Consider the following 26,133-nt stretch of genomic DNA (forward strand, 5'->3'; position numbering starts at 1 on the left):
ACACTAGGTCAATATCAGCTTGGGATGGTAAGCGAATCATGATGTCCAGCTTTTCCAATTTTTACATAAATTGGATCGTTGTATTTCACAAAAGATACTCTCGTACCAAGGTTCATACGATCAGGCACACGTGAATGCATGAAAGAACTCCTTTAGCATTTTCATAATCAGTTAAAGGAAACAACATCAACAACAAATACATCTTCTGTACGATCAAATTAATATTCGGTAAAGCGACGTATTGTATTTCAGTCTCGGCGGATAGAAGTGTCACAAGCGGTGGAGCCATCTTTTTCACCAGCATATTTACAAAATCAGTGTCGGAAACGATTGCTTTCAAAAATTTCATAAGTACCCGGTTTATAATAATTACACTGAATAATACATTACAATCATAAATAATAAAATGTATTTCACACTTTAACAGCAGACAACACTACAGCAGCGTTGGCGTGCGCGAGTCTTGGACAGACCCGTTCGCAAATGCTAAAACCAACAATTGAATAATTAACAGAAACAAGAATATTTTAAAAATAAACACCTCTGAGCCTCTCTTTCGTCTTTTGGAATATAATTTGCCAAAGAATCCAAAATAAATACCTGGCCCCACCTGAAATCAGAACATCAATTATTGTAAATTAAATGCATATGTACATCGAAATCTGCATACTCTGTGCATTCATTTAAGGCGGTCAGTAATTTGTTCACCGTTTGTGAATTCATTTCCATCAACGGTTTCGGACTCATTTCATTGATTTCAGTCAACGCTGCCACTGCATTAGCGACCACCTATTGATACCAAGCGCTCTCAGAAAATATCTCGGTGATTCAAAAGGATAAAGATAAAATTTTCTTATACCATTGGATTGGAATCGGACATTAGCTCTTTTAATTGATCAAGAAAACCCTGATCTTCGACAAGTTCAGCGTTGATGTCGTACAATTTGACAACACAAACTGCAGCGGTTTTTCGTACATATGGATCTTCATCTTTCAAACATTTGCGCAAAGGATCACACAAATATTCTGTAATTTTATCCACTCGAATGCATCCCATTGTTCGAACTGCAAGTGCTCGAATCAATGGATTCGGATCTTCGCAATCCTGTTTTAAAGGTACACTTTATAAAATAAATATAATAATAATATACAAAATAGCAAATATTTCTGCTTGGACATTAATCCACGTGCAAAATAAAATATTACATTTGTTGATACATATGAACAACCTGCTTGAAATTGTGGTGCAAATTATACATATATATATATATATACTGCAAAAAATGTAAGATAACTTTTATTTCAAAAATAAATTACTGATTTTCAAAAAAATCAAATACAATATAAAGTTTCACTTACAAAAGATTCAATTTACATTTATTTGAAATTGAAAAACAGCCATTTCAAATGAGCAACTCATGCGCAGTGCAGAAAAAATTTGCCCTTCACTATTGCACAGTTTATAGGTATGAATAAAGTGAAAAACAAATAAAAGAGCACTTTTCACTCACTTTTACAAAAGTATTCACTGCCATAATAGCTAAATCGGGTTGTGTCTTAGCGTAGTTCATCAAATACAGATAAACGAGCTTTTTCAGTTCCAAATTATCCGTCTGCATGCAGTTCACTACATCAGGGAATAGTGCACTGAAAATGAAATAAATGCATACAAATAATCGCTTTGCAAAAAAATCATTATTATTTTCATCACCTGACATCCTTTCCAACAGTCATGCTGGCTATTACTTTTTTTACAGCTTCTTTCTTCTTTTCTTTTCTATCACTATTCAGCTCGCTCTTCAGTTCAAATATTTCTCCTGAACATTGTACAAAAGTAATTAATTAATCAATATACGCAAAATAACCAATAATTCGACAAACCTTTTTTTGTGGTGGTAAAATACTTTGAATCACTCATCTTCCAGAGTTTAAAATAAAAATCTAAAGCAACGTGATATTAATAAATGAACAAACATCTATTTTACAATTAAATATTACAATATTTAGAAGAATATATAAAATTATGAAACAAAAATTAAATACATGAGAAGTCGCGTCATTTTAATAATAATCAGCAGTATACCTTTAAAAAATCTCATTCTATTAATTAAAAAGTATAATTATGGTATAAGATATAAAGTAAAAGTTTACTTATCAAGTAACGTATACCAAAAATTGCCCTCAAAATGAGATGTTTCATCGAAAAGTATAAGAAACAGTTGAAAAATTATTCAAACATCATAATAAATTTCCATTATTTCAAAATAAAAAATCTTCTCAAAGCTGCAGAATTCTAAATATTCTACTACTTCACATAATTAAAAATGTTTAAAATAAAACATAAAATATGGGCTCATTCTTGTACTGTTGAAAATTTCATTACCTCAAGGAAGTATGTTTAAAAACTTTATGCACGAATAAAACTGATAATAGTAAAAACAGATGACCTAAACCAACGAGCTAAAACCTATTCAACCAATAGCCAAATTATTGATGTGTTACAGTTTTTATTGTGCAGGTTTGCTTTTCTGAAGTGACCTACTGTAACAATGATGATGAGTTTGGATAATATTATTAATGAACAAAAAACGGGTTTCATCTTTACAAGTAATAAAAAGATCAAGACATTGCATTACAGCTAGTCATTTTTTACATTTTACAGATAATTTTCCTTTAAACTGCATATTTCAGAATGAACTAGTCTGGCTATTTTAAATAGTTGACATAATTGTAGAGAATATTTTAAAACTTTTTTTTCAAATAATAAAATAAAAAGAAAACTCTACAAGGAATTTTAAAAGTATTAATTTTGTGCAATCATTAAAATTTCTTTATTTTGGAATCAGAAATGTATCTTTGTTAATGACGTTTCAGCTGTAAATTATTAAACATGCTTGAAAATTTGAATATAATCCTTATTTATTAGTATAATTTTAAATGTCTTATAAAAATATTTGCATATAAAAAACGCTGTAGCAAAACAATGATAAACCTGAATTCTTAAAACATACTGTAAACAATGATGGATGAAGTGTTTTGTCTTTTGTAAGTTGCTTGTTTTGCAGAGATGGAGTATCAGCATATGAGCAATGGTGATTGTGTCAATCATGAACATTTACCGAATTCTCTGTTGATTGATGTGATAAATGAAAATTCTGCTGGGAAAGAAGTCTACTTGGAAAGATTTGTAAGTTTGCCTATCACAAACACTACGGTTATGAACTTTTAATATAGTTGTTTGCATAAAGTAATTTATTATTATTTGTGCAAAAGTAGTGAAACTTGTTCAGGTTGATGAACTTTTTACAAAACAATAAAAAGCTTTTAGGATTTGGAAGAGTACATCAAGGTGTACAGCGGTTATGCAGAATTGCATCGACTTTTGTTTATTGCAAACCGATGTCCATCCTTACGTGCTCAAGCGCTGCTGTTGGCTTTGCAGAAGGTCAAACTTACCAGTAATTATCATTTGTACAGCGTAATTCATGGGAAACTTACTGAACTGAGCAAGAAAAGGTGTTTCATTTTTTGTTTACTTTTTAAACAATTATTAATAGCATGTATTCTAGGAGCTTTTTGGGCGAAACGGCCATAACTGTCCCACCATTTGATGCTGATTGGTTTGAGGTTCAGAAGCGAAAAGCGAAAGCAAAATTTGAAAAACTTGACCAAGAATTGAACGTTTATCGTTGCAATAGTATTAAAGAAAGCATTCGGTAATTTCTTTCAAACCCTTTTATTAATGATATTGGTAAGTTTTCGATTCATTCAGACGTGGTTTTCTATATCTTGGCGAGCATCATTTGGAAATGGGAGAATTGGGTAAAGCTTACAAATGTGCTTCTAAAGCAATACAGCATTGTTGTGACAAAACGACAATGCTGTCAGCGCAGCTGACTTTTATCAAAGTAAGTGTTGGATTTTAAAATTACATCCTTTTGTGATGAAATACTTACAGTTATGCATATACACACAACGCTGGTCTGAGGTAATTTCCGTCAGCGAAGCTGCTATTGCAACAATTGAAAGTGAGGTAAAAAAAATTTTGACATTTTTGAATAACTTAAGGTATTTAAAAAAACATAAAGCATTTGGTGCGGTATTTTACTTAATTCCTGATTTAATAATTTATGAAAAGTTCATTATTCTTATTATTATTATTATTTTGAATATTTCGTTCAATTTTAGAATGAAAGGTCAAGAAGTTTGATGCCTTACCTGGGCAAATTGTACGCAGCGAAAGGAATAGCATATTTGTGTGAAGGGGAATTCAAGAAATCAGCACATGCTTTTTTGAAAGTGGACATTGAAAACTTTTTATTTCCCGAAGTATGGTCGAACAGTTTTTGAATTTTGAAATAAAATAATATTTGTGAATAATAATTTAAAATTATTGAACTAATTTTTCTTTGTTTATTTTTTTATGTTATCTCAACTGAACATATTGCTCTGTATTGTGGAATTTGTGCGTTGGCCACTTTTGAACGCGCTAGTTTGAAGAATGACGTTTTGAAGGAGAAAATGGCTTCCAAATGTGACGCCGAGCAGTTGGAAGAAATATCAAAGTTTTCTTTAATTTTTGTTTAAAAAATAAGCAAAATTTAATGAAAAATAAACTTTGATTTTAGAGAACGGAAATTGATGGAAGAGAACTTGATTGTTCGGGAAATTCTGCAAACATACATAGACTGTCAGTACAAAAAACTTTTTTCGTTGTTAGATTCTATCAGGGTATGTTAATAGATCTGACTTGATCAATTGATATTATTTCAATTTATGATTGTTTTTATATTTTCTTTTAAAGGCATATTTGAGTATCGATGTATACATTGAACCCCACGTGAACAGTTTGTACATGAGGATTCGAAATCGAAGTTTTGCACAAGTTCGACATTTTTCGATTTTTACATCGTAAGATGGAAATTGATGGAATTTATGTTCATTTTTTAGTTTTTGTATCCATATTCATCGGTCAGTATGCAGACAATGGCGTCCACTTTTGACACTAGCGTTGAAGAAATTGAGAGGCAGTTAATATTATTGATCGAAGCTGGTTACATAACGGACAGAGTAATCGACAGTGTTGACAAATATATTTATATGCGAAAACCTGACCCTCGACATGTATTAGCTCAAAAAGCTGACATACAGTTGCGCAAGCTTAGACGCTTGGTTGAGGTAAATTTGTATGTGTTGTATAATCTTTGCTTAATTACAGTTTTGTTGTTGTTTGTAGACGACAGTTATTCGTAATTTAATTCATCGAACGAACATAGCTTTTGTAAGTATTGTTGATGATTTTAGACGTGTGTATTTTTGACAATTATTTCAGAAATCAGAAGAACCGTTAATGGATCGCCGTCGAAATCACTGTGAATGAATAAATTGAGATGTTAATTTTTTAATTTTCATTTTTCTACTCACTTCATCAGCATAATATAAACTATATAAATAATTCGACATTTTATAAAACGGAAATATGAAAAGTGTTTTTTTTTCTGAGTTGAGACTAATAATAAGAGCAGCATCTTCTTTCTATTTTATGAGTTAATTTTTCTCGATATTTTATCCCAGATATCTTTGAAAACTACAGAAGCGTTACTTTCTGGATTCAGTTTGCAAAAATTTTTCCCATCCTCCATGCATTGCGACAGACGAATTTCAATCGGCAATTGTCCTGTAGAAATAAATATTAAAATTTAATTGTATTTTTTATTGTTTGTTTATTTGTCAATTTACCTAAAAAATCAACTTGGTGTTGCTGGCAGAATTGCACTCCAGTATGGGAGGACAAAACGTTCGTCACGTGGTCACAGTACGGGCACAAGTATCCACTCATGTTTTCCACAACGCCGAGAATATTAATGCCTGTCACTTTGCAAAAGGAAATTTCGCGAGCAGCGTCAATCAACGACACTTCCTAATTAATTGGCAAATTGAATTATTAAATTATTAATTTGGTTTGTCAATTATCACTTGTGGAGTGGTGACGATGACAGCACCTGCCAGATGCATATTTTCCAAATGCTGGACGACGGATATGTGTTCGTCGCTTGTTCCCGGCGGTGTGTCGACAATCAAAAAGTCCACATCTCCCCAGTTCACTTTTTTTACAAATTGTTCCACCATGGCTGCGCAAATCAATCAATTGTAATGCATACAATAAAAGTGAACAATTGTTACCTTCTTTCTTCGGTCCACGCCAAATTATCGCTGAATCTTGGTTGTTTAACAGGAAACCAACCGACATTACAGCCAATTTTTCTTCTTTATCCGCATAAACCGGAGTCCACCTTGTGACAAGTCAAATTACCATATCAAAATTATTTACTCAATTATTATATTACATATTTACTGAAGAATAAGTTTCTAGAATAAAAAGAATAAAGCAAACAACATACCCCAGAGGAGATTCATGGACAAGGTGATCTTTCAAGCCAAGAACGGTTGGAACGCTAGGACCGCACAAGTCCAGGTCCAATAATCCAACTTTGTACTGTTCACTGATCAACATCGCCAACTGACAAGCGAACGTGGTCTTTCCCACACCGCCTTTGCCGGAAAGAATTAAAATCACCTCTGCTGGCATCTTGGTACAAAACACAAAAATTAACATTTCAACTTCAACCACAATTGTGAAATAATCAACTGAATCAAAATCACACAGTTCATTGATATAAAATTGAAAATCCAATCCATCCCTGATATTGGTCTTTTTATTCCTCAAGTCAGTGTTCACTGTCGAAATGAATCATCATAAACGAAAATAAAACCGTGCATTGAGTAAGCATGTGGCAAAAACAAAAAATGTTCACCTCGTATGTATTTTTCACTGTCCCATTTCGGAGAGTGGAATTACACCGAGCTGCTGTTTAAACTGAACAGATCTTTGAAACAACTCGTACAAAGATAAATTTTATAAATTCAAGTCTGTGGAACAGATTCGCCTGGTTGACTGGTGGATTGACCACTGGATGCATCCCGGGATGAGGACCGACGACGACTGCCACGCGGAGTTTCAGAATGTTCCGGGACTTCGTCGTCTGGAAAATTCATCCATGACCATTCCACAACTTGCTGAACCCGCTTGTTGTATTCTTTCCGATTTTCTTGATACAACTGAGCAGCCACCGAATTAGCCGGAGAAGTCGGATTCGGTTCATCAAGAAGAGACTGAACAACGAAACTTTTCTCTTAATAACAATAAAACAACTATTTTAATAATACTTGAAGACTTGTCAAAATTGCTGCAACATCATAAGTGGGCGACCAACGATTCTGTAGAATATCCAAACAAATACTGCCATCGGAATAAACTACAAAAATTTGAAAAAAAGTTCCTAATCGAAAATGTCAATTAATTTCACCAATTGTCATTAATGAGCACCGTTTGGATGAAACATTTTTGATAGAAATTTTACGTTGGGAGGTTTATTCGGATATTCTTCGGTAAATTCTAATATTACTTTAAAAGTGCCATCTTCAAAAGGAGAATCTTGAGGTCTAAAAGTAAAACCAACATTGGATCAAGAACAAAATTGTGAAATGCTCACCCAAAAATAATAGCTTGCCATATTAATATATTGTCTTCAGTCGGTGCACCACTAACACCAGAAGGTGGATCATCTTGAAGTCTAAACAATACTCATTCAGTATATTTCCTGTTTCTTATTAATGAAATATTATTATTTAGTATACTAAAATATTATAAATTATTAAAATACATTTTTAAAATCTTACTTCATTACTAAACTATCTTTTTTACATTTAAAAGAAGCTTTAAAAAACATAAAATTTTACTTAAAAATATTATAACTGATACAATTCACAACTGCCCTTCTCTAAACAAACTTTTAAACAATTTAAAGATAAAGAAATGCAATTATGAAATTATATGCTTCTAATAATGCATACACATTCCAAATGATCAACATGTTAAAGAAGAAAAGAATAGAACATTTTACGTAATAAATCACTGAAATAAAATAAGAAGGATTTGTAGAAAATAAATTATTTGCCTTTTGAAATCACGCATCAAACGTCTTCTTGCCGGAGTGGACATTTCTAGTGCTTTAAATCATAATAATAAAAATCCACAATAAGAATAATAAATATTCAAAAAAAAATTTTTTTCATCATTAAACTTCACCACTAAATTTCATCATTTAAAAAATTTTAAAAATACGTGCAGAAAAGTAATTAACATGTTCATACTATACTTAAAGAAAAATTCAGGCATTAATAAATCAATCTGGTAAAAGTAAATAGTTTGCCATTAGACTACTAGTCATTTGCCGCAAAATTTATTATTTTATTTACGGCATGTTTTAATGGCAATTTTATTTGTTGAGAAATCTTTTCTCTATACCTGCTCATCAGTACACAAAACTCCCTACGGTCAAAACATTGCGCCTAGTACGAAAACAACGGTGACGCAACGCCAGCTGCCTCCCTTGTTTTTCTCAACAGTAAACAATGGAATCGCAATTGAGCGGTAAACAGGTCAGCATCATGCTGTATACCTGCCACAACTGCGGTGGTCAGCTGTGGAAAAGGCGTCAAAGTGAAATGGTTCTGACAGCGCGGCTCTTCAGACCCAGCGAAGCCGCATAGTCTGAGCGATTGCGCAACCAAGCCGGTTTTCTAATTGTTTTTTCGAAGATTTAAGCCACCAGACGCGGAGTCCGGTCAAGAAAAATGTATAAATACGAGTGAGGAGGGAAAAAATACTACGGATCACGCCATCTATAAGATCGCTTGAACCACCTTTTGCTTGCTATCTCACTTTTCCATTCCTTGTTTGAACTGAATAAATCGAATTTCATCACACACCTTATTACTGATTATCTATAAATAACATAAACAGTCCACTACAAAAAAGATCTTCAAGTTCGAACCAGAAAAATTTCACAACATTTTTTGGTCGTCCGAGCCGGAATCGAACCAGCGACTTATGCAGACGAACTGCTGGCAACTGCTGAGACACCGTCGTCGACCGAAACAACTCAACTGCCGGCGAACAACAACAAACCCAACACGACCAGGTCGATTTTGACATCCTCCAATTCAAGACCTTCTGGAATCAGTTTAATGCAGTAGTGCACCGGAGAGAAGACCTCGAAGATGTCACCAAATTCGTGCATCTTCGATCTTGCCTGGCTGGCGCAGCACTACATGCAATCAACGGCGTGACAACAGCAGCAGAAAACTATCTAGCAGTAGTGTAAATACTGCAACACGACCGATTCACCGAGTCTCAGATGTGTTGGACGCGCACATCCTCCAGATATTCAGCATCACGAACGAGGCCGGCAAGGGAAAGGAAGGACTATTGGTAATGCATAACAAGTTGAATGGTCACCTATTAGAATTGAAGGCAATTGGAAAGAATTTCGACACCGCTGTATCCGGCTTCCGGATGGCACTAAAGCAACTGGTGCCCCAACTTCCAAAGGACATACAATCCCGATAGAAAGATCAATGTGTGGGAAGCTGGCGGAAGAACCGACCTCGCAGACTATTTTAGACTTCTTGGCAGAACAAGCCCGGCGTGCAGTGGACTCTGAACGGTCCACAAGAGGAGGGAGGACATCCTAACATGCGTATTGTGACTGATGCAACTTTTACTTATTATTCATTTATTTTATTGATCGAAAATGATCTTCTTATCGTTCGCTCATATACTGATGATACTTACTGTTATACAATGTTCCGAATTTTATTACCCAATAATGTATATTTAGAATAACTGCAGTACTCAACGTTTCATTGATAAAAATATTTTATTGCAACCTTCTTTGTGTAATAAAATATCAAAGATGAAAAAGAACACCCCCGCAACTGCACATTCAGAAATTAGATGCGAACCATAAAGTAGATATTATTATTACTTCCCATCAGTGAAAACAATGTCTGATCGAGAATCAGTAATTATAAAAAGGGTAAAGGACACCTTATAATAAAGAAATTTACTATTAATAATATTTATTGTATGAGCTTGGGGGTCGATGAGGCATCAAGGAATCCACAGGGGGTCGATGAGGTGTCAAGGTACAAAAAGTTTGCTTATTCCTGACTATGTCTATCTCATTTCATTCAAATTCACTGTGTTACAGTAATAATAAAATGTAGAAAATGAAAAAAAAATGATATTGAAAACAGCAGTCACTAAAAAGTGTAAAATGGATAAACATTTTGGATTTTTCATAAAAGTAAATTTAATAAAAATTCCGAAATAATGAAGTTTGGTCACTTGAACTAGTGTTACGTAATGAAAAAAATTGGACCAATGACATGAAAAATATTGCAGCTAATCAGAACAGAACAATTTGAATCGATGAACAGTTAGAGAAAAGAACAAATCTTACGCCATGAGCATACAATGAGAATTCCATTTCTAACAAAAAAGTTTATTAAATTATCAGATGCTAAAAAATTTTTATTTACAGTGTTGCGGATAAATATTTATTTTTCAAGATTACAAGCAATATTTATTTGAATAATGTCAGAAAATTTACGACAACAAGAGCAGCTGTTGAATGATTTTAATAGGTTAACAAACATTAACGAATGACAACATGTTTGCTGATAAAGAATGCTTTATCATGCATATTGGATGGATTTTCGTTTTATGCTTCTCTTTTCTAAGATATTCAGTAGCTACATCAAAATGTTATGATTTGAATGGTAATATGGAAGCAGATTGGTAAGAGATTGTTATTCTTTGACCTTCTGTTTGCCCTAAACGTTAATGCGGAATATGCGTAGCGTCGCCTTTTGAAGGCAAAGAGACCACTTTCACTAAAATGTATTTTATTGATAAATAATGAAATACGTTGCTAGTGCAATCAAGTTGACACAATGAATTTTTTATAACATAATGAATAACCATAGAAGCTATAGCAGGGCACTAATGATATCATTCTAATTCCACCATGTAATCATATCCATTATTTCCCAAAGAATTTCAAATCATTGTGAATATTTTATTTTAATTGAAAATGATTTTGGATTTCCATTGATTAATTAGGAATTTAGGCTACAACATCTTGTAATAAATATGCGAATTAGTCTGAAAATCTTGAACATGCCAACGTATCTTGAACTTATAAATTATTTAATTTAAGCTGTTTTAATGTTGCTTGCCATATCTTTAAATATACATAACTTTATTATTTTATTTGTAACTTCGTTAAAAAATCGGTTCACATCTTTGTACAACGTAAAGATATTATTTAAGATAGTGATCTGCTTGATATCATTAGGCATGGACAAAATTTAAGGAAAATGCATTATGAAAATGATAAAACGTACCACTTCATGGGATTGTAATCTCAAAAGGAAATCGATGTGCAATATTACAAAACTAAATCACTAAAGCCACATCGACATACCACATTAGAAGAGTGTTTTATTTCTAAATTTCAAATTATATTTAATTTGACTGAAATAAAGAAATAGAGCAGTTCAGTAGGATTACTAAATTTAAATGATCACCTACATGTGGATTCATGATCAAGTATACCTGAATTTGCACACGCACGAATTAGTATGTCATCATCCTTGAAGTGCATACTGTTGCAAATTTTAAACAAAAAAAGTTGTTTTTAGCAAACAATTTTTCATTTATGGAAGTACATATTTAGAAAATAAAAAATTTGTAAAATAGATATACATACAGTAAAGAAAAGAAATAGTGCATTTTTAATTAATTTATTTGTTTTACATGCATGTTTGCTAGATCCAGGTAAAAATAACTTGCAAATAAACAGCAGCTGTATTAACTTACTGAATTGATTAACGTACAGTGGCGGAAAATGTCAAATACATTTTTGTGTTGCTGATAATTCTTTCTCCTTAGTTATTTATGTAAAGGAGGAACGTGTCTTGAGCAACAGTTGAAATGTTCTTCTGAATAGTCAATTTTACATCTTCTTAATAGACAAAATTTAGACTTAATGCAGCAAAAAATTTAAAAAAATTTAATAAATAATTATTAATTATAAATAAATGAAAATTATGAAACGATTAGCAAAAGAATTCAATAACTTATTACTTATCCTATGTAGGGTTGTTGTATATAAAGCTCCAGCTCAGAATGCAGGAAAAGCATTGATTGCAGGAGCTGGAGCTAATGCATGGCAAAATATTCCAGATGTTACGAGAAATAATGGACATGCAGTTTTTAAACCACTTGAACATGTCATTGCGGCAAATCAAAATAACAGATTTATTGCCTACAACAATATCCCACCGGATGTTCCAAAAGTAAAAACAAAATCAAACAGCAAAGGTAACAACAACAAAGGTTAAAACGAAAACAACAAATCTTCTAATTATTATTCTACATAGGTGTTTTAATGATGAATCCGGGAGTTGCAGATGAAGCTTCATGGATTGTTCACACAATACCAGGATTCCCGAAAGCGCTAACAGGATATGTATTTCCACCTGCAGAAATTCAGAAAGGACATTTGTTTATCTGTTTGACAATTAAAGAAAGCGAAATTGATGCAATTGGTAAATTTATTTGCATGAAAAAGATTACACTTACGCAGAACTATTTGGAAGATGTTTCACATTTCATGCAGAAAAAGAATTTGAAGCAAATATATTTGAATAATAATTTCATATGATAAAATGCATGCAATTTTTAGCGATGGCCTTGAGAATTGCAACTCCACTGATATATCACAATGATATACCAGATGATCCAGCTCGACCAAATCTGAAAAAATTGGTTAATGGCGAATCAAGATTAACGCCACCGTTAACCGTGACACAGCAAATTTCTACAGCAGCTGCTCAAGGATTGAAAATGACAATATATAGTAAAAGTGAAAAATCAAAATATGGTAAGTCACATGTGTTACTGCGAAATTTCCAGAACAAACATCTGGCAGAATTTTGCTCTGCTAACATAAATCTGCTTTTATAATTTGTTTTGTATTTTACAGTAATAGTATATGCGGCAAACAGAAAAAAGTTTGCTAAAATTATCGTCATAATAATTATTTGATGCAGAGAAACATATTATACGTTAAGAAAAGTTGCAGCATTTTTTGCAGAAATATAGAATGATTTTGAAAAACGTTATTGCAATCAACGCAGTGAGCAGCACACATTTTTGCTATTTTAAGGTGTGCTTTCTTAATATTACCTCAATATAAGTATTTGAACGGATAAAATTAAACGTTGTTTATTGAAACTTGCTCTGAATTTTAAATAAATTTCACAGAAACCAATTACAGAGATTTACCGAAGAGTACTTGTGAAGAAATTAAAAACAGGCATTAAAGTTTGGACAACAAGAGATAAAACATTGAAAAGTGATTGTCGGATTTTGGGCAGAAGTATAAAATTAGTAACAAGTCCCATTGCTGTTGATGGTCAAGCAAGTTCTCTTGAAAGTGATGTCTCTCAGTGGTTAATTAGTGAACCAGGAAACAAATTTTGTGTTATTGACAAACCTTATCATGTACATTTGAAGTTGTAAGAAGCAGTCGTTTAAGAAAATACTTTTTTTAGAAAAGCCAAACAAAAGAGCCAGCAATAGCGGTTTGCATTGATGATGCTACAATTTTTGGTCATTTCAATCGAATTGGTCAGAATGTAGAAAATTGCACATGAAGGTACAAGGATGATGGCGGAACTCATTTCATGTCTGAAAACTTTAATTGAATAAAACAGAAATTAAATTTACTCTATGTACGTGAGATTTAACAAAATATATTTCAATGAACAGTTCGACAAGAACCATATTTTAGTTTGTTGCTTTTTTACATAGTTTATTAAGCTGCAACCTTATTCACAATCGTTTCTGTAATAAGCAATTTTATCATAATTAGTATCTTTAGCAAGGATTGCACAGATCATTTTGCACATTGAATGAACATTGGTAATGTTATATCTGTCAGTTTTTGTTTGAATAATTGAAAATTCTTTAAAAAGAAGATATATGCCTTATTTAATTTTCTATTAATTTTGATTTCATAGAAACATGTTTCCGAGCGTTATTGCGCATTTTTTCAATAAATTAAATCATATTCTCATTATTCAGAACAATCTGATAATATTTAAGTAATGAATTCATATTGCAAAGCGTACATATTGCAAAATAAAACTGATCTTAACCGTATGCATGTTTTTTAAGCATTCCCTGTCTTCAGTATACAAAAAGTTGATATAATTTTTTCTGGAAATAAAATTCTTTCTCTAAAATGATATTTCAATAAACAATCCATTTTGATCACACTTTACTGGACATATTGCTCCTCACTACTTATATTGTTTAAATGATATTTTATCTATGAAATGATAAATTAATAGAAAATGAGTGTTCAAGCCATTTTGAAGAAAAACATTTTAGATGTGAAGCTTTATTTAAATTATTATATCTTATAAGAAAATATTTATTTACAGTGCAATGGGTCAACATTTATTTTACAAGTTTAAAATCTGTATTTATTTGATTGAATAATAAATCTTAGAAAATTTACAACAACAAAAGAAGCTGCTTAATGATTTAATAGAGTGACAAACATAACGAATCTCAAGATGCTTGTTAATGCATACTGCTTTATAGACTGATGTTAATGCACTTCAGATGGATTTTTGTTTTATGGTTCAGTTGTCCAAGATATGGTCTAGCTACATCAAAATGTTATGATTTAGATAGCACTGCGCCAACTGATTAGTGATTGTCATTTTTCAAAGTTCTGCTTGTTCAGAACGTTCATGCAGAATATGCGTAGCGTCTTCTTCTGAAAGCAATGAAATCACTTTCAGCGTTTCTATTCTTTCACTTTCATCAATAATATTGATAAATAATATAATACATTGATGATGGACTCCAATTTATATAATTAATTGTTCAGTACAGTCATGAATAACAACGACAGCTCTGGCATAACATAATAAACATTTGCATTTGCAATTATATCTTTTTAATTTGATAATGTATTTATATAATTATTTCCCGAAGCAGTTCAAATAACTGTGATTCTTTTAGCAGAAAGTGATTTTAGATATCCACTGAATATTTTTTTCACAAGAATGCAGTTTCTGAATGCAACAGCTGCAATGGAACTTATTATAAATTTGCAAATTAGTCTGAAAAATCCTGAACGCGCCAAGATATGTAAATTATTGAATTTAAGCTGTTTTTATGTTGTTTCACATATTTTTCAATGTACCTAAATTTCTTTTATTATTTTATTTCTTACTTCGTTGAAAAACCAGTTCTTATCTTATCACAACGTGAAGATATAAAGAAAAGAATCTGATTGCTTTGCTTTGCCAGGCAAGGACAAATTTCAGTGATGGCACATTAGGAAATGATAGCCATATACTATTACATACAATTTCAATATTTATGTGAAATCTATATGCAATGTTGTAAAATCTGAATGCTGAAGCAGCATTCTAAACGTTGAATTAGCACAGCAGTTTTTTTGAAAATTCAAATGATATTTAATTGAAATGAAATACAGAAACAACGCTTTTATTCCGGTTACATTTTTGTGTATAATTAATTATAATTATACATCTGCTCATCAAACCTATGAAATTTGTATTTGAGCTAAGCTAACTCGATTTATTGCTTGTGTACTATTCAGCATTTTATATAACTTGTTCAAAGTTTGCATTGTATTTATTTATTTGTGAATTTAATAAAGTTTAATATAACTTTTAATGGTAAAAATTTATTCACTGGTGAAAACTATAATACAATGTAGCACAATAAAATAAAATACAATGTACAGTACAATACTATACAATGCAATACAATACAATACAATATAATATAATATAATATAATATAATATAATATAATATAATATAATATAATATAATATAATACAATACAATACAATATAATATAATATAATATAATTTAATTTAATTTAATTTAATTTAATTTAATACTGATATATTAAATAAGTTATACTATAATTACTGCTCTATAAACCGGAAAATTTGCTATGGAAAAAACTTAAAAATGAAAATTATACGTATTGCATGTAATTTCATTTAAATAGCAAGAAATTCACTAATATTTTTATTTTGAAGAGAGTACAACTATTTTTTACGATATGACCCGTTATAAAATATCAATAATTAAGGCACATTTTAACATGAAATTCTTGGGATAGTCCATAAAGAACACAATTTTCAATGCGTTTTCTTATTGATCGTTGACGGCGTTATCTCACCGGATATTTTATTACTGATCGTTGACAGCACTGTACATTCATGCCGTTCCCTTAGGCACCTACTCTAACTTTGTTCGGTTAGTAGTCACGAAAAAAAAACCGAATGCATGAACGTCCAACAACCGATAAGAAAACACGTTACGTCATGCTCTTGTTCAAATAAACAAACTTCATTCTTTACCAATACTGCTGAAATAAGTAATTCGTAATTTTTCTCATCATTAACATTTAAACTGAAACGTAACTGCATATTCTTCAAATAAATAATCTTTTATCGTTTCATCTACATTAATTTTATTAAATCTCATCTAAAAAATCAAAATAAGGTGTATGAAAGATTCATGCTTCTGCCAATCAAGAACGAGAATAAAATAGACACCCCTTATTAACTCGGATAGTGAAGGAACAAAGTTCTACAAGAAAAAACACTCTATACTAGAAACATAACAAAAAAATTGCACAATCAAGACACACCAAATCGGAAATTTCAATACACTAAAGCACGCATTATGATTATATTGATGATCAAGTACACTTTAGAAGTTCTGCTTTCTACATAAGAAATTGATGCTTCGAAAATTATTTTTCTATGACTACGTAAACTGATATTATAATAATATATACACTTCATAATATAATATCAATAAATTATATGCCAGATATGTTTTAAATAAAGTTTTGATCATGTTTGTCAGGCATTTGAATCTTTATTCCTTACTAGTTGCGTTGATGAAAGCTAATATTGTTAAATAAATATGTTTAAATGTATATGTACATAGATATGTTTGTTTATTAGTGTTACTTTAAATTTTACTGCTATTAACTGCTTTAATAATATGATAAAAGCTATGAAAATATTTATCAGTTTTTTTTGTCTTTATTATTTTTTCATACTGTAAATTTCATACGGTCTTTTGTTCTATAATTTTTTTATTAAAACAATGTTTAATTTGTATGGCTGCAGATTTCTATTGCTTTAAAGATTTAAAATATTTATATATATTTAAAATAAAAGATATTAATTTCATCGAGCATCATAATATTATTAATATGTTAAAATCTTTATCTTTTGAAACACAGTATTGAATTCCTTTTATTAATCTAATGAATATTTGCTGATTTGCTATGAACATATCTTTTATTTAAGTGTATTTTCAGTTTTTCGAGCAGATTACTTATGCATCGCCGTAATTTCTCCAAATCCAATCGTATGATCGCCGAGGAATATCAGCACACCCTTGCACTAAGTGCAACAAAGTTTGGTGTCGTTATAAAAACTTTCATAAAAGAGTATGAAAGAATACATGATTTGGTGAATGTATGCTTTTTTATTCTTTTTTTCAGTGCTGATTAAAATAATATATAGTGTTATTAAGAGTATATTTCAGGTTAGAATGAACTGTGGCCAGATTATATCTGGAAGTGAATATGCTGAACTTGTTTTGAAGATGTCGGACGCAATTTCGAAAATAGTATTTGCATTTTATAATTTCTATTGCTTATAAAGTGTTTAATATATTTTGTTATATAAATTATAATATATTACTCCTTAGCATTGCGTAAATAAGAAAAATTGTTTTGCTTATATTCATTTATACAAATTTTTTTTCAAGTTTTCTTAGTGATGTTTACATTACATTACATATTCTAATTTTTAACTGTAATATTGTTTTTATCTTTATACCGAAACTACGAAATAGTGAAATATTGAGCTGAATACTTGATTCGATTCACTGTTTCATATATACATATGAAGTATGAATTATAATTTTGTTGTTTTTAGTTTAAACCTGGAATGCAGCTAGTGGAAATGGGAAATGAACTGCTCGATACAATTAACAAAATGGAACAACTTAATATTTTCAGTCTTGGGAACGCATCATATCCATTTTCGATGTGGATATTTGGAATTGCAGTATCCATTAAAGATATATCAAAATCGTTGACAGTACTGGAAGTAAACTTTTTGGAATTTTTGTCAGCAATCCAGCGTGTGAAGTGTTAAAAATTATTTGTTATTTCGAATTGCAACACTTCACATTGAACTGAACGTTCGTTTTCCTTATATTAAAACGAATGGCATCCAACCATGTGTAACTTTTATGATAATGCAGAATAAAGTAAACAAAAACGTTGTACATCAGCGAATTACAATGATCATGTTGACATTTTTAATAAGTTCTGAATTTCATTAAACATTTATAATTATCAATACAAACATCATGATGATAAAACTACGACAAAAAAAATTTTTGTGGCTTTATTTTCAGACTTTAAGTAGTCGTAAAGTTTACGAAGCAATGATATCTGATCATAAACAAAGTTTATGTACATGTATCATACAACTCACTTTTCATTAACCGGTATTACAGTATGAGATCAATACATAGTAGCATGTGTGGTTATTGTTATTGAAAAGTTTGTAATGTTATGATAATGTTTCTTTGTTGTTTTTTTAGTTGTTATATTAGTTTTTACGAGTTTTATAGCAATTTATAAAGTTTAAAGAATATTTTATTAAATAAAATTAATCTCATGCTGATTGGCGCCGTCATATCTGGGAATACTTTTTTTGTGAATGAAATTTTTTCATATTGAATTTTTTTTGGAATGTAATTCATGTTTCAGAATTGTTAAAGAATAATGATAAAACAAGAAAATCAACCAGTTTCATTTAATAATATTAAAGTAAAAGCTGAAAGTCGTTGTTCTTCTGTTTATGATAATTCTCTCGGTGGAAAAGGTGAACATTTGGGTTTACCTGTTGATTCATTAGAAGTAAGAGTTTTTATGTTTTTTGTTTGCAACGAATAATGAATGTAATTTTTTTTATTTTAGCAAAAATGGGCAATTATACCTCACTATCTTAGAACGAAGGGGCTTATAAATCAGCACATTGATTCATTCGACTATTTTATTAATTCCGAAGTAAACTGTCCAATGATATGTTTCGATGAAATCAATTATTTTAATGAAGTTCATTTTTAGATTAAAGAAATTGTCAAAGCGAATAATATGGTAAGATGTAACGCTGATCCAAGCTTTTATATAAAGTAAATTGATGTTTTTTTTAAAAATAATTCTGTATCATTTTCATCAATAATACATTTATGATGTTCTATAAATTTTTAATATAATTGCCTACATTTTTGCGTTAAATGAATTCAATCTTATAGGGTAGGAGGTTATAATTGGTTCAGTATCAAGGATTCGTTCATACATTTTTATTCTTTTTCTTTTATTTTAGATATATTGACATACGTGTTGGTTTACCGAAAGCAGAAGAAGCAGATTGTTTGCAAACCTCTGTAACGCCTCATGAATGTCGATTGCGTGATATTACCTATGCTGCTCCAATCTTTGTTGACATAGAATATACTCGTGGAAAAGAGAAGGTGCTAAGGAAAAATTTTCAAATCGGCAGGTTTGTTGACTTTGTTGTTATTCAATGCTATGCTTTGCTGTTATTAATAATAATAATAATAATAATAATTAGAATGCCCATAATGCTTCGCAGCAGTCGTTGCGTATTGAAGGGAAAAAATGAAAAGGAGCTTATTAAAATGAACGAATGTCCATTGGATCCTGGCGGTTATTTTATAATAAGAGGTACTGAAAGAGTGGTTCTCATTCAAGAGCAGATGTCGAAGAATCGTATGCTTGTTGCGATGGATAAAACAGACGAAATTAGTTGTGGTGTTTTGACGTAAGGGTTCAAAAAAAAAGTTTCACATCTCTTAATTCATGACGTTCAAATTTAGGATGACACACATATCTCGGGGTAAAACGTATGTTGTTTATAAAAAGGATATATTTTTCATGCGAAATAATCGTCTGACTGAAGTAATTTCAATAGGAGAAGAAAAAGCAAGATTTTTTGATGAATTTTTAAATCGGTTTTCAGGATATCTCGATGGCAATTATATTCAGAGCGATGGGAATATTGAGTGAAAGGGAAATGCTGCATCTTGTCAGCGGTGAACAAGACTCTTGTTTGGTATTTTTGAACACGCTACAAGATCTGCATAAGAGGGAAATTTTCACACAGAAAGATGTAATAGTGGTTTATTTGTTGTATGATTAATTTTGTGAACTCCTTTTTTTCAGGCGTTGATATTTGTTGGAAATCGAATTAAAGGAAACACATTTTTTATTGCCAAGAATAGCACTGTTAGTAAGGATGAACTGGCGCTTTCATTTTTGACAGATGTTATTTGTGCTCATGTTCCAGTAAGCAGCTGATAACAAAGAAAGTAATTTCTTATTGTCTTTGACTATGTATTTCGACAGAGCAGTGCTGGTAATATGAAATTGAAAGCAATCTATATGGGTCTGATGATTCAGCGCATTATTCAAGTTATGCTTGGCAAGGCTACTGTCGATGATCCTGATTATTATGGAAACAAGCGTCTCGAGTTGGCCGGCTCGTTGCTGGCGTTGTTGTTTGAAGATTTGTTTAAACGATTTAATCAAGAAGTATTTTTCTTTTCATTTTTTAAATTCAATTTTCATATTTTTCTAATTGTATGTATTTTTTTTGTTGAAGATTAGTTTATTAACAGACCGTACTATTCAGCGGTTGCGAACTGCGTTGTTTGACTTTGTAAAACACATTCCAAAAGATTTAATTACTAATGGATTGTTGAATGCCATTGCAACGGTAAAGCATTCCCAGTGAAGCAACAGATAATAATAATATTTGATATTGTTTACGCAGAAATGAATGTTTAAGGGTAACTGGGTTATTCGCAGATACAGGATGGACAGGCATGGCGTCACTCAGATATTATCGCGAATGTCTTACATAGCAATGCTCGGCATGATGACTCGAATCAATTCTCAGGTAAATGAGTGTAATTTGTTGTTTGACTGTGTTTGTTTAAGTTGATATGTTTTTTTTTAATTTTAGTTTGAACATACTCGGAAAATGGGTGGTCCGAGGTCTCTTCAACCATCTCAGTGGGGTATGCTTTGTCCGGCCGATACCCCCGAAGGTGAGGTAGGTGAACAGAAAATGTTTGGTTTAATTGTTCAATTTTGAATAAAACACTTTTAAGCCGTGTGGTTTGATCAAGAGTTTGGCATTGCTGTCGCACATAACTACTGATTCTGAAGAATTGCCTGTGAAAAAAGCGTTTTGCAATTTAGGAGTAGAAGATGTAAATTACTTGAGTACAGAAGTTCTTTTGCATCCATCTACCAGTTTTGTTTTTCTCAATGGTTTACTTTTTGCTTGTTTTATTTGAATTCATTTTTTGAAATTCATCTTTCATATAGGTGTTCTGTTTGGCATAACAAGAGACGTTGTTCAGCTTTATAACTCGTTGAGGTACATGCGTCGGCATGGCTTTTTGAATAAATTTGTAAATCTCTTCTTGAACGAAGAGCAGCGAACTTTGTACGTTTCTTGTGATGGTGGACGAATATGTAGGTAAGGAAAGTAATAATTTAAAAATTTACTCAACCTTTGTATGTAATTTTTCAGCACCGCATGATGAAATAGTTGCAAATTGTGAAAGTGATGTATTTTCTTGTAGGCCTTATATAATTGTGGAAAATGGGAAATCATTGCTTCAACATCATCACTTGCGCGAGTTGGCATGTGGCAAACGAAATTTGGAAGATTTTTTCAAAGATGGTTTAATAGAATACTTGGATGTTAGTGAAGAAGAAAGCGCTTTAATTGCAGTCTATGATTCTGAAATTACTGAGTTGGTTTTTAAAGTTTATCATCTTTATTTTATTATCTTTTCCATTTTCTTTTTTTATTATCTACGCAGGAAAACAACTCATCTGGAAATTGAACCGTTTACACTTTTCGGAGTATGCGCTGGACTGATACCGTATCCAAATCACAATCAGTCTCCAAGAAATACATATCAGTGCGCTATGGGCAAGCAAGCGATGGGCATCATTGCATACAATCAGAGCATTCGTATGGATTCATTGCTTTATGGTCTGGTATATCCTCAACGACCTCTTGTGAAAACTAAAGTAAATTCTGTTTTGCGTTATTATTATTTTTTCTTTCAATATTGTTTTATTTTGTATCTTGCTTGAATGTTGAACATTTAGACTATTGAACTGATTAATTTCGAATGCCTTCCAGCTGGTCAAAATGCAATCGTTGCTGTCATGTCATACAGCGGTTACGATATTGAGGATGCAATTATACTGAATAAAGCATCTTTAGATCGAGGCAAGCAAATAATATGTTTCATTTTTTATTTTTTTTAATTTATTTTTTGCTTTGTTAACAGATGTTAACATAATCGAGTGCATGTACTGTAGTGTGATTTATTCAAATTTTTCTTCTCAGAATAAATTGTTTACATATTAATCTGTTTAAGGGTTTGGCCGATGCCATGTTTACCGAAGTAACAAATGTTTTGTGAAGAGTTACAGCAACATGGATTCAGATCGTATCCTGGGTCCACTTGTGGACGTGACTACTGGCAAGCCAGTGTTTCGACACATGGCATTAGATGCCGAGGGCATTGTTAAACCTGGTGAAAGATATATTTTTTTTGACAATCAACCAAAGTATTATTGTACTGTAATCTTTGTTTGTAGGAAATGTGGTCAAAATTGGTCAAGTTTTGGTCAACAAGGTAGCTCCGAGGTCGGCGCTGCTTAATGAAGAAGAACCTACTGTAGTGTCTGAAACTGACTTCAAGGAAGAGCCACTGGTTTGGACTGGGGCAGCTGAAGCATATGCTGAACGGGTTTTACTCACGTCGAATTTGGATAATCAGTGCTTGATCAAAGTGTTGCTGAGACAAACTAGAAGGCCAGAATTGGGGGACAAATTCAGCAGTCGTCATGGTCAAAAAGGGTATGTAACATCCAAGCAGCAACTTGTGTTTTTATTGCCCAGGGGCATTAGTACTTTTTTTGAACATAGTAGTAGTTAAGAGACAATTACTCTTTTAAATTATGGAAGTCTTTTTGTTTTCTTTTCTTGGATAAATTTCTTTTTATTTCAGTGTAGTTGGACTGATTGTTCAACAAGAAGACATGCCATTTAGCAGCGAAGGGATTGTGCCTGACTTGATAATGAATCCACATGGTTATCCATCTCGAATGACAGTTGGGAAATTGTTAGAACTGATAAATGGTAAAGGGGGTACCTTCACCGGTACTCCCAGATACGGCACAGGTGGGCAGTGTTTTTAACATTTGTATTTTCATATATTTGAAACATACTTGTTTATTTTAGCATTTAGTGGGGATAAAATTGAAGAAATTGCCAAAGATTTAATGCAGCACGGTTTTAATTATTTGGGAAAAGATGTACTCATTTCCGGAGTGACTGGCATGCCGTTGAACAGTTACATATTTTTTGGTCCAATTTTTTATCAGGTTTTTCGATTAATACAAATGCAATTTGGTTGTGATGAGGTTTATTTGTTGCAGAAATTGAAGCACATGGTATTGGACAAAATCCATGCGCGAGGCAAAGGTCCCATGGAAAATCTTACCAGGCAACCAACAGAGGGTAGATCACGCGATGGAGGTCTGCGGTTAGGTGAGATGGAACGGGATTGTTTCATCGCTTATGGTGCGAGTGCGATACTAGTAGAGCGGTTGATGGTGTCCAGCGATGCATTCGAGGCGACAGTATGCAGTGTTTGCGGTCTGATTTGTTATCCTGGATGGTAAATTTTCAATAAGAAAATTTTTAATTTATTGGTTTGACAAATCAAATTCAAAATGAAAATGAAATTCAAATTCCTTTATTTCTGCACGCATAAAGTCCATTCATTAATGACTAACTGGACTTGAAAATCAAATCTCTTGCCATATACATTATTAATTTATTCGAAGTTATCAGTTTCAATTGTACAATATGTTTATTTAAAGGAAAAAAGAACTTATTATTGCTTTGATTGTGCTTATTTCTCGTTTTAGGTGTCAGAACTGTAAATCTTCACAAGCTCTGGCTACTGTGTGCATGCCGTATGCGTGCAAGTTGCTGTTTCAAGAACTGCAAGCAATGAACGTGATGCCTCAGATGAAATTGCGCGATGGAAATTTGCCTCGTTCTTTCAAAACGACTATGGAACCAAGAAAGCAGGAAAATGATGTCACATTGAAGACTGAAGAAGTGATAAATTTTCCACTTAGAAATTTGAATTATTCAGATGAGCTTAAACTTGATGATCCAGTCATGAAAATTGTTCTAAATTCAGTTCGAAATCGAGCAAAAAATTAATTGTTGTGAATTTATTTATTGATTAATGTTAAATTCGAATTTAACATTGTTGATAATAAAATTTAAAGCACTAAACAGTACGTTGTTGTTGTTCGCATTTTGCTTATTTGGCACGTGTACGATTGTTTTTGATAGCGACTGTTAGCGATTGATTAGTAAGGATGCACTTTCAGAGAAGAAATGGAAAATTTTGAAAACAAATATAACGATTTGTAAGAAACTGAGATATCACCTGATCTGCTCTTTGCAAGCAACTGCAGTATAACTTAAAATAGTGATAAGTAAAATTATAATTTTTTCGGCGTTTTAGAAATATTACTTGTAAAATACATAACTAATATTTATTGATAATTTACGGAGCTTCACTGTCGACATAATTGTGTATGTGCAATTAAAATAACTGAAGATAAAATAAACATCAACTGTTAAACACTTATTGGTCTTAAATTAGAATAATAATTTTTAAGTGAAAAGTTAGCTGTTTTATTTGAAATAAATTCGAATTTAAAATTAATAAAAATTGTTTATTTTGTTATTAGCATGATTATCACAGTGAACGGAGAAATGCAGGTATTTTTACCATAATCTTCTATAAACAGTGAATTTGGTTAGCTATCTCAACACTTCCATTGAATGCTTTTTATTGAAATCATTACCTTTTTATTGAAAAATAATTATAATAGGCTTTAATAATTGTAAATTATATATTTAAAATAAAATCCGTATTGATTTGCACAGTCGAGTTGAATTACATTGCACGCTTTTGCTTTAAAATATTTTTATATTTGTTCATTTAAGTTTATAAATTAATAAATTTATATACGTTTGAGTTCATTAATACTGTTTTAAAGTATCACGTATACTGAATGCGATAAAATCAAGTTTCAAATGATTGAAGTTCTCATTGTCCAATTGTATATTTATTGTTTACTGAAAAATTTCAGAAAATACGTGACCAGGAAATAAAAACAAAAAATGTTATGTTAAAAAAAGATTATTGTAGGAAGCACAAAAAATTAGCATTAAAAAATCAGATATTTATTAATGTTGAATGTTGATTAAACTGACTGAGTAAAAATGTTTTGAAAAATTGATAACGCTTATTAAAATAGTTGTAATTTTTTATATGAAAAGTAGCTCTGAAAGAAATATTTTTGAAAGATATTAGGAAGTAATAAATTCTTATGCATAAATAAGTCGACAAAAAATTGGCAAGTAAATAATTTTATTTATATAAATTATGTAATTATATAAATTATTATTATGCAGTGTTTATGAGATTGTTCAAAACATGTTCCATATTTCTTTTATTGACAAGATAATGTCATCTATTCAATAATAATGATAATGTATTTTCCGGTCAAAGTTTGATGGAAAAATGTATGTATACCCGCAAGGCAAATCAAAAAATCACTGATATACAGATAATTAGTTGGCCCTTTAGCATAGTTTCCTTGTTCAAGAATAATTAATAATAAAAAATACTGTATTTTTTATTTTTTTTCCAGAACAATCACATCAGTAATAATTTTATTGACCGATATGATCAAGTACAATGCTTGACATAGCTGAAGCCGGTCAGTGCTATTAAGCAGGTCGGTTTGCGTGGCATAAATTTACGATGCTCAATCAATTTTTCATTTGCCAGTAGGAATCTGTCCAGTACAGAACAAGCAGCGACAAATTATCATTTGAATCTGGCAG

At 31.4% G+C, this 26,133-nt stretch overlaps 6 protein-coding genes across 6 annotated transcripts; 3 read left to right on the forward strand and 3 right to left on the reverse strand.

Moving 5' to 3' along the window:
- Nucleotides 1-112: 112 nt before the first annotated feature.
- On the reverse strand, nt 113-1,918 carry Tsp_08920 (AP-1 complex subunit beta-1). The gene is made up of 7 exons (XM_003382015.1): nt 1,882-1,918; nt 1,712-1,817; nt 1,512-1,647; nt 860-1,105; nt 671-789; nt 542-610; nt 113-374 (listed from the first exon to the last, which is right to left on the reverse strand). Exons 1-7 carry the CDS (start codon nt 1,916-1,918, stop codon nt 113-115), a joined length of 975 nt encoding a protein of 324 aa, XP_003382063.1.
- A 1,149-nt stretch (nt 1,919-3,067) lies between these two features.
- On the forward strand, nt 3,068-5,380 carry Tsp_08921 (putative COP9 signalosome complex subunit 1). Its single transcript, XM_003382016.1, has 8 exons — nt 3,068-3,187; nt 3,329-3,516; nt 3,570-3,716; nt 3,773-3,908; nt 3,959-4,068; nt 4,629-4,731; nt 4,951-5,178; nt 5,333-5,380. The coding sequence occupies exons 1-8, from the start codon at nt 3,068-3,070 to the stop codon at nt 5,378-5,380; spliced, it is 1,080 nt and encodes a 359-aa protein (XP_003382064.1).
- Nucleotides 5,381-5,398: 18 nt separating this feature from the next.
- On the reverse strand, nt 5,399-6,616 carry Tsp_08922 (ParA family protein). Its single transcript, XM_003382017.1, has 5 exons — nt 6,402-6,616; nt 6,184-6,293; nt 5,977-6,131; nt 5,740-5,920; nt 5,399-5,677 (listed from the first exon to the last, which is right to left on the reverse strand). The coding sequence occupies exons 1-5, from the start codon at nt 6,614-6,616 to the stop codon at nt 5,541-5,543; spliced, it is 798 nt and encodes a 265-aa protein (XP_003382065.1). The 3' UTR covers nt 5,399-5,540.
- Nucleotides 6,617-6,924: 308 nt separating this feature from the next.
- Tsp_08923 (ubiquitin-conjugating enzyme E2) lies at nt 6,925-9,058 on the reverse strand. Its single transcript, XM_003382018.1, has 6 exons — nt 8,912-9,058; nt 8,426-8,643; nt 7,554-7,634; nt 7,388-7,503; nt 7,228-7,316; nt 6,925-7,173 (listed from the first exon to the last, which is right to left on the reverse strand). Exons 1-6 carry the CDS (start codon nt 9,056-9,058, stop codon nt 6,925-6,927), a joined length of 900 nt encoding a protein of 299 aa, XP_003382066.1.
- A 2,960-nt stretch (nt 9,059-12,018) lies between these two features.
- Nucleotides 12,019-13,629, forward strand: Tsp_08924 (deoxyribonuclease II family protein). Its single transcript, XM_003382019.1, has 5 exons — nt 12,019-12,307; nt 12,352-12,519; nt 12,657-12,854; nt 13,251-13,477; nt 13,528-13,629. Exons 1-5 carry the CDS (start codon nt 12,019-12,021, stop codon nt 13,627-13,629), a joined length of 984 nt encoding a protein of 327 aa, XP_003382067.1.
- Nucleotides 13,630-16,977: 3,348 nt separating this feature from the next.
- On the forward strand, nt 16,978-25,384 carry Tsp_08925 (DNA-directed RNA polymerase III subunit RPC2). The gene is made up of 31 exons (XM_003382020.1): nt 16,978-16,997; nt 17,373-17,481; nt 17,603-17,686; nt 17,998-18,171; nt 18,485-18,536; nt 18,904-18,992; nt 19,053-19,142; nt 19,203-19,267; nt 19,462-19,638; nt 19,711-19,920; nt 19,976-20,057; nt 20,119-20,277; nt 20,322-20,444; nt 20,505-20,690; nt 20,761-20,874; nt 20,947-21,057; nt 21,124-21,213; nt 21,272-21,434; nt 21,492-21,645; nt 21,752-21,925; nt 21,995-22,208; nt 22,290-22,362; nt 22,565-22,723; nt 22,788-23,049; nt 23,201-23,373; nt 23,434-23,522; nt 23,577-23,834; nt 24,049-24,065; nt 24,126-24,321; nt 24,969-24,999; nt 25,374-25,384. The coding sequence occupies exons 1-31, from the start codon at nt 16,978-16,980 to the stop codon at nt 25,382-25,384; spliced, it is 3,909 nt and encodes a 1,302-aa protein (XP_003382068.1).
- Nucleotides 25,385-26,133: the final 749 nt, after the last annotated feature.

Source organism: Trichinella spiralis (genome assembly GCF_000181795.1).
Source record: "Trichinella spiralis strain ISS 195 chromosome Unknown Scfld1, whole genome shotgun sequence".
NCBI lineage: Eukaryota > Metazoa > Nematoda > Enoplea > Trichinellida > Trichinellidae > Trichinella > Trichinella spiralis.

Excerpts from the sequence above, each read along its gene's own strand:
- Tsp_08924 (XM_003382019.1), top strand. The coding sequence starts at position 12,019 with ATGAAACGATTAGCAAAAGAATTCAATAACTTATTACTTATCCTATGT. Across the intron at positions 12,855-13,250 it reads AAGTGAAAAATCAAAATATG|AGATTTACCGAAGAGTACTT; the intron begins GTAAGTCACATG and ends AACCAATTACAG. Across the intron at positions 13,478-13,527 it reads TTATTGACAAACCTTATCAT|AAAAGCCAAACAAAAGAGCC; the intron begins GTACATTTGAAG and ends TACTTTTTTTAG.
- Tsp_08920 (XM_003382015.1), bottom strand. The coding sequence starts at position 1,918 with ATGAGTGATTCAAAGTATTTTACCACCACAAAAAAAG. Across the intron at positions 1,648-1,711 it reads ACTGTTGGAAAGGATGTCAG|TGCACTATTCCCTGATGTAG; the intron begins GTGATGAAAATA and ends TTTCATTTTCAG. Across the intron at positions 611-670 it reads GCCTTAAATGAATGCACAGA|GTGGGGCCAGGTATTTATTT; the intron begins GTATGCAGATTT and ends TTCTGATTTCAG.
- Tsp_08925 (XM_003382020.1), top strand. The coding sequence starts at position 16,978 with ATGTATATGTACATAGATAT. Across the intron at positions 20,278-20,321 it reads CACAGAAAGATGTAATAGTG|GCGTTGATATTTGTTGGAAA; the intron begins GTTTATTTGTTG and ends CCTTTTTTTCAG. Across the intron at positions 20,691-20,760 it reads TTAAACGATTTAATCAAGAA|ATTAGTTTATTAACAGACCG; the intron begins GTATTTTTCTTT and ends TTTTTGTTGAAG.
- Tsp_08923 (XM_003382018.1), bottom strand. The coding sequence starts at position 9,058 with ATGTCAAAATCGACCTGGTCGTGTTGGGTTTGTTGTTGTTCGCCGGCA. Across the intron at positions 8,644-8,911 it reads TCGGACGACCAAAAAATGTT|AAAACCGGCTTGGTTGCGCA; the intron begins GTGAAATTTTTC and ends AAAAACAATTAG. Across the intron at positions 7,174-7,227 it reads CAATTTTGACAAGTCTTCAA|TCTCTTCTTGATGAACCGAA; the intron begins GTATTATTAAAA and ends TTCGTTGTTCAG.
- Tsp_08922 (XM_003382017.1), bottom strand. The coding sequence starts at position 6,616 with ATGTTAATTTTTGTGTTTTGTACCAAGATGCCAGCAGAGGTGATTTTA. Across the intron at positions 6,294-6,401 it reads GTCCATGAATCTCCTCTGGG|GTGGACTCCGGTTTATGCGG; the intron begins GTATGTTGTTTG and ends ACTTGTCACAAG. Across the intron at positions 5,678-5,739 it reads ACACCAAGTTGATTTTTTAG|GACAATTGCCGATTGAAATT; the intron begins GTAAATTGACAA and ends TTATTTCTACAG.
- Tsp_08921 (XM_003382016.1), top strand. The coding sequence starts at position 3,068 with ATGGAGTATCAGCATATGAGCAATGGTGATTGTGTCAATCATGAACAT. Across the intron at positions 3,717-3,772 it reads AGTATTAAAGAAAGCATTCG|ACGTGGTTTTCTATATCTTG; the intron begins GTAATTTCTTTC and ends CGATTCATTCAG. Across the intron at positions 5,179-5,332 it reads AGCTTAGACGCTTGGTTGAG|AAATCAGAAGAACCGTTAAT; the intron begins GTAAATTTGTAT and ends CAATTATTTCAG.